The sequence below is a fragment of the Loxodonta africana genome, chromosome 19 (genome assembly GCF_030014295.1).
Source record: "Loxodonta africana isolate mLoxAfr1 chromosome 19, mLoxAfr1.hap2, whole genome shotgun sequence".
NCBI classification, from domain to species: Eukaryota; Metazoa; Chordata; class Mammalia; order Proboscidea; family Elephantidae; genus Loxodonta; species Loxodonta africana.
In genome coordinates, this window is record NC_087360.1 from 61,366,181 (window position 1) to 61,372,180 (window position 6,000).

The 6,000-nt window shown below is 40.2% G+C and overlaps 1 protein-coding gene across 1 annotated transcript in view; it reads right to left on the minus strand.

Moving 5' to 3' along the window:
* LOC100673096 (A disintegrin and metallopeptidase domain 3-like) overlaps positions 1–3,546 on the minus strand; it is a 150,932-nt gene extending 147,386 nt beyond the window's left edge. The window contains exons 1-2 of the mRNA XM_064271940.1: positions 3,317–3,546; positions 1,147–1,225 (exon numbers count right to left, since the gene is read on the minus strand). Of these exons, the coding sequence (XP_064128010.1) occupies positions 1,147–1,225; positions 3,317–3,546 (309 nt within the window). The remainder of the gene's footprint in view (positions 1–1,146; positions 1,226–3,316) is intronic.
* Positions 3,547–6,000: the final 2,454 nt, after the last annotated feature.

Here is a 6,000-nt window from a genome sequence, read left to right on the forward strand (position 1 = left end):
TGATTTTCTGGAAATATATTGTCAGGCCTTTTTCTGAAGTATCTCTGGGTGGACTCGAACCTCCAACCTTTCAGTTAGCAGCCTAGCACATTAAACAATTTTACTTCCAGGGACTCCAGAGATTATAGTTAAACAAAAAAAAGACAACCCAATCAAAAAATGGGCAAAGGATTTGAACAGACATTTCACCAAAAAGATATACAAATAGCCCAACAAGCACATGAAAAGATGTTCAACATTATTAGTCAACCCAAAAACTCCCTGCTTTTGAGTAGATTCTGACACATAGTGACCCCACAGGTTTCCAAGGCTGTAAATCTCCATAGAAGAAGACTGTTACATTTTTTCCCACATAGTCACTGGTGTTTTGAACCTCTGACCTTTCACTTAGCAGTTGATCGTTTTCACCAATAAAAAACAAAAACAAAATAACAAATGTTGGCAAGAACGTAGAGAAATGGGAACCCTCATCCACTGATGGTGGGAATGCAAAATGGAATAAGCCATTGTGGAAAATGGGCAATTTCTCAAAAAGATAAAACTACCAGTAATCCTGCTTCTTAATTCCATCATTTCTCAATTGCAATGTAGCAACAAAATCTGACCAATCGCCTTGCATTGGTTTCTTCTCAGTTATCTGTTCTGGCAAAATAAATACAGACTAACACTTTGTCATATACTTTGAAGAAAAATTCTGGAGGCCCATTTGACTTTTGGATATAATTCAAATTCCTATGTTTCATATATTTAGAATCTAGGCCCAATCTGTTTTTACTTCTTCACTCTCACCATGTCCCTGTGGTCTTTCTATAAAGTAATTTCTGCCATTACCTTCACTGGTCAGGTCCTGTGGTATACCAATTAAAACTTCTCAGTATGTCATCTTAGTCCCTTTCCCACATGTTTTTTTTTCCCCCCATCGAACAACTACTAATACTTCTAGCATCGTTTAAATGTCCTTGTGGATAAGTGATTCCTAAGTTCAGATTTAAAAAGTGGTTGCTCTATTCACTGTGCCCTCATAGAAACAGCTATACCGTGTTTAAGTTTATAATCTGTTTCCCAATAATTCTGGCAGTACAAAGAAGAATTCTTTATCATTCCACATCAAATTTGCAAATACACAAAGCATAAACCAAAACTTACCTTTAAAAATGAAGAACGTGATTGCAATGCTCCTGATTTGTTATATGAATACACCAAGAAATGAGGATCTAAAAATGACCTAGTCAACAAAATAACAATACTTCACTGTAACGATATCATGAATAAATTTACTTTCACAATAATGAGATTAAACGGGAATTTATTTTCAACTTCACAAGCTCAAACATCTAGAAATTAAATGTACTTAATTCTTCAAAATCCAACTTTCTTTCTGAAAACAAATTATGTACATAAGAAGAAATCATAACCAGTTAACCAGAATCCTGTATGGGCACTGCAATGAATTCAAATCAATTCAACTGACATATACAGATTTATGCAGAGCAAAAGCCAGGGCTTCCAGGTTCACACAACCAAGTTTTCTTTTTTTAGATTCAACCATCAAGAAAACTTCATCCTATAATTAATATGTTAGTTAATATTTGGTATTATAAGTAACAATGGACTGATAAGAATAAAAAATGAATTTTATATTAATTAACTTATCATGAAGTTATGCCCAGTTAAAAACAACCCCCAAAACCTCAGTGCTTTAAAACAACAATGGACATTCTTCACCAGCTTACTAAGTTTCACCTTCATTCCAGAACCTAGTAAAAGACATGGTCTTTCCCTGGATCATGTCTTTCTTGCAGTAGGAGGAGAAAAGTAATTGTAGAAGCACACAATACTTCTTAAAGCTTTTCTTCAAAAGAAGGATACTACAGTTTTGTTCAAATTCCATTAGCCAAACAATTTCCATAGACAAACATGAGACAAACATGATGTGGAAGTATAATCCTCTTATCGGGAAGATAGCGATTATTATGTACACTGCCACAGTTATTTATGTACAGATATTGAGTTTTCCAAGGATTCTAAACATAAGGAGGCATTTCAAAGACCTGGGTTGATTTAGGTACAAATTACTGGATAATGAATCTGGCACAAGGGCATAGTCACATTTTAATAACTGTATGCATGCAAATGAAGGTGGTGGGAATGGGAATGTAGGAGCAGTTATCAGAAAAAAAGAAGAATAGCTAAAAAACCTAACAGGTATCATGACAATTTTAGTTAATAATTAACACTTTAGTTTGCAATTTATTCACCCTTGCTCTCAAAAGTTGATACTTTTGCACTTCTACATGAAACAACAAAAGTCTATCTTCATTACTGAAGTAATAATAATAATAATAAATGGTCATTCAAAGAAAAATAAAATCCTACTTAGTGAAAAATAACAACAACAAAAAAAAACAGGCAAAAAGTGAAAGCTAGCTCCTAATGAAGTACCATTATTTGAGGAGAGCAAATATAATTTTAAAAAAAGTTAATAAGCTTTCAAAGGATACTTATAAAAAGAAAAATTTTTTTTTAAAAATACTATAACAAAATACATGGCAGTTAAAATTTAATAATTTCATAAATGTGTTAGAGAATTTGTTTGCTGAGAACAGAATTAGTGGCCTAGTCAATAAAGAGAACAAATATTGTTAAAATATGCATCAAAATAAAGATTTAGGAATAAATATACAAAAACAGCATGATATAGAGGCTAGAGCCAGAAGAAAAAAAAAAAGTGAATTAAGACTAAATCATAGACTTGCCAAAGAATAAAAAAATCTGTGGGGGGAGTTAAAAATTAAGGAAATACTAAGAAATATAAGTCACAAATACTACAAACTCCCAGGGTGTTACTCAAATGTAATAACAAAAGGAGCATTTTCAGATATGCGCAGGTTCAGAAAGCATGTCAGCCATGTATTCTCTCTGAAGGAAATAATCTGAAAGTATCCTAATTAAACAATGCCTGAATCAGCATAAAAATTTTAATATAAGGAAAAATAAAAAGGAACAGCGATAAACAGTAAAGCCAGCACTGATTTAACATGGAAAATGCAATATTGCTGTTAACTAAAGAAGCTGAAAACGTATTACTTACATCTTAAATGAAAAACAAATTTTTAAAAAAATAATAAGGGAGCCAGCACAGCACTATAAACAGAAGCACCATGCCATCCCTCTGCAGCAAAGACCCAGAAAACTAAGTAAAACAGATATAAACGTCAATCCTGGAGCCCTGAGCATCAAAGGAAGGGATAAAGAACTAGATCAAGAACTGAATCGAAGAAGAATCTTACAGACAACAGAGAATGAGGAGAGCTACAGAGTGTAGTTCCCCTGCCAGCTAAGGCTATCTTTGGAGCTTTGCCATCTTGGAGCACAGTCAGCAACGGCCTGAGACACGGAGTACAGGAAGGCAACTTCACAGAGCTCCCAAAAGGAGACAGAGCAACTGGTAACCAGAGAAACATGCTTCATCCCCTTCACCCTTCTGCCCTGTACGCTACCTTCACTGCTTTCCAATGGGTCACAGCAGCTCAGCCGGAGAGACATCGGTTCACTGCCACCCTGGGTCCACCCTGCATCCACCGGCCAGCTCCCTCAATGCCATTTTTTTTCTCTTTCCCTTTCTTCCTTTTCTTTCTCTCTCCCACCTAGCTACATCCACTGTCTCTGCCCCTTCCTGACAGGCTGTACTGTGTCACTTGGCAAGAGAGTCACCAGCTTGCCACCACTCCTAGTCTGCCCCACCCCCCTACCCTGCTCCCTCAGACGATTTTTTCTCTCTCTTTCCCTTCCCTTCTTTTCTTTCTCCCTCCTACCTAGCCCAATGTGCCGCCTCTGCCCCTTCCCTACGAGTCACACTGCACCATCCAACGAGACAGGCACCAGCTCACCACAACCCTGGTTCCACCCCACCCCACTAGCTGGTTCCCTCAGTGCCATATTTTTCTCTCTCTTTCCCTTCCTCCCTTTTTTGCTCCTGCCCAGCTATTACCGTGCACTGCCTTTGCCCCTTCTTGATAGGCCAAGCCACACCACTCAGCTTGAGACCCACCAGCACACGGCCTCCCCAGGTCTGCCTTACCCTTACCCACTGGCTCCTGCCACACTGCCATTTCTGTTTCCCTTTCTTCCTTTTCTTTCTTCCTCTCACCTAACCCTGTACACCACCTCCACCCCATCCTACTAGCCTAGGCCTCACTGCCTCAGCTAGAAAGTCACTGGCCCACAGCCACCCAAAGTCTACTCTGCCACCACCCACCAGTTCCCACCACACCACCATTTTTTTCTTATTTTTGGTCTTTGTTTTTCTCTCTCCACTTTCATTTCTTTCTCCCTCCCACCTAGCTCCACACATCACATCCCCTCCTGTCTTAGTTATCTAGTGCTGCTGTAACAGAAATACCACAAGTGGATAGCTTCAACAAACAGAAGTTTATACTCTCACAGTCTGGTAGGCAAAAAGTACAAATTCAGGATGTCAGCTCCAGGAGAAGGCTTTCTCTCTCTGTTAGTTCTGGAAGAAGGCCCTTGTCATCAACCTTCCCTTGGTCCAGGAACTTCTCCATGCAGGAACCCAGGGTCCAAAGGATAGACTGTGCTTCCACTGCTGCTTTCTTGGTGGTATGAGGTACCCCCATCAATCTCCTCATTTCTCTCTTTTATATCTCAAAACAGATTGGCTCAAGACACAATCAAATAAATGTTGCAGGTTGAGTCCTGCCTCATTAACATAACTGCCACTAATCCCATCTTGTTATCATCATAGAGGTAAGACATACAACGCTTAGGAAAATAACATTAGATGATGAACAGTGGACAATCACACAATACTGGGAATCATGCCATAGCCAAGTTGACAAATATTTTGGGGGGACACAATTCAATTCACAACATCTCCCTACAAATGGCCCTCATGTCCTCCTTGCCCGCACTTGCTGGCCCTCACCATGCTGCCAGTTTTTTTCCCCCCCTCTTCCTTCTCTCTCAGATTATCGCCATATGCCACCTCTCCTCCACATCCAGACCCTGAAGCTCTGCTGTGGCTGGACAGCCACTGCTCCGCCACTGCCCCAGGTCCACCCCACCCCTACTGTACCACCACTTCTTTTCTTTTTTTCTTTTACTTTCTTTTCTTTCTACCTCCCACCTAGCCTCATATGCCACCTCTCTCCTTTCCTGCCAGCCCCCAGACCCACCCAGCACCCATACACTGGCTACTTTTTTTCATCTTTTTCTCTCTTTGCTTTCACCACCCCCCCCCCCTTCTAGGCCTGCATGCCAATCCTGCTTCCCACTGGCCTCCGACATGCTGTTGTGGCAAGAGCACCCACGGTCCTCAGGCAAGCCACCACACCTAGCCTGCACTGCTCCCCCTACTGGCACTAGACCACCTGCTGAATGGTGAGAAGCGAGTTCACACCACTCCCCATCTGAGACCCCCACCTATCTGGTGAGGGTCTGGGAAAGCACCCATATCACTGGGCCAACATTAAGAGACAGATAGCACCCACCCGGTCCACCCTCAGTTACCTTGTCAAACCAGTGTACAGCAGGCAGGCTCCCCCGCCTGTTGCTGCCCTGCCTATCCGGACAAAGTGGTAAGCACTATTGTGCCCATAGACAATCAAGCAGCAAAACACACCTGGCTTACTTGCCCTGATACATCAAAACAAAACAAAAAATCAGGATGAAACAAATGAACATACAATCAATAAATAAAGAAAATGATATCTTAATGTCTCGGGGACAGGAGATGATATCAAAATATCTAAAAAAGCAGGACAAGATGGCTCCAGCAGATGACCAAAATAAAGCATCAGATGACCCTCAGTAGAAGAAACTCTGGTGAAACTACTAGATATGGAATTCAAAAGACTAATATTTAGGAATCTTCAAGAGATCAAGGAAAAACACAGACAAAACCAATGAAAACATAGCCAAAATCAAGGAAAACACAGATAAAGCAATAGAAGAATTCAATAAATAACAGAATAAAACATC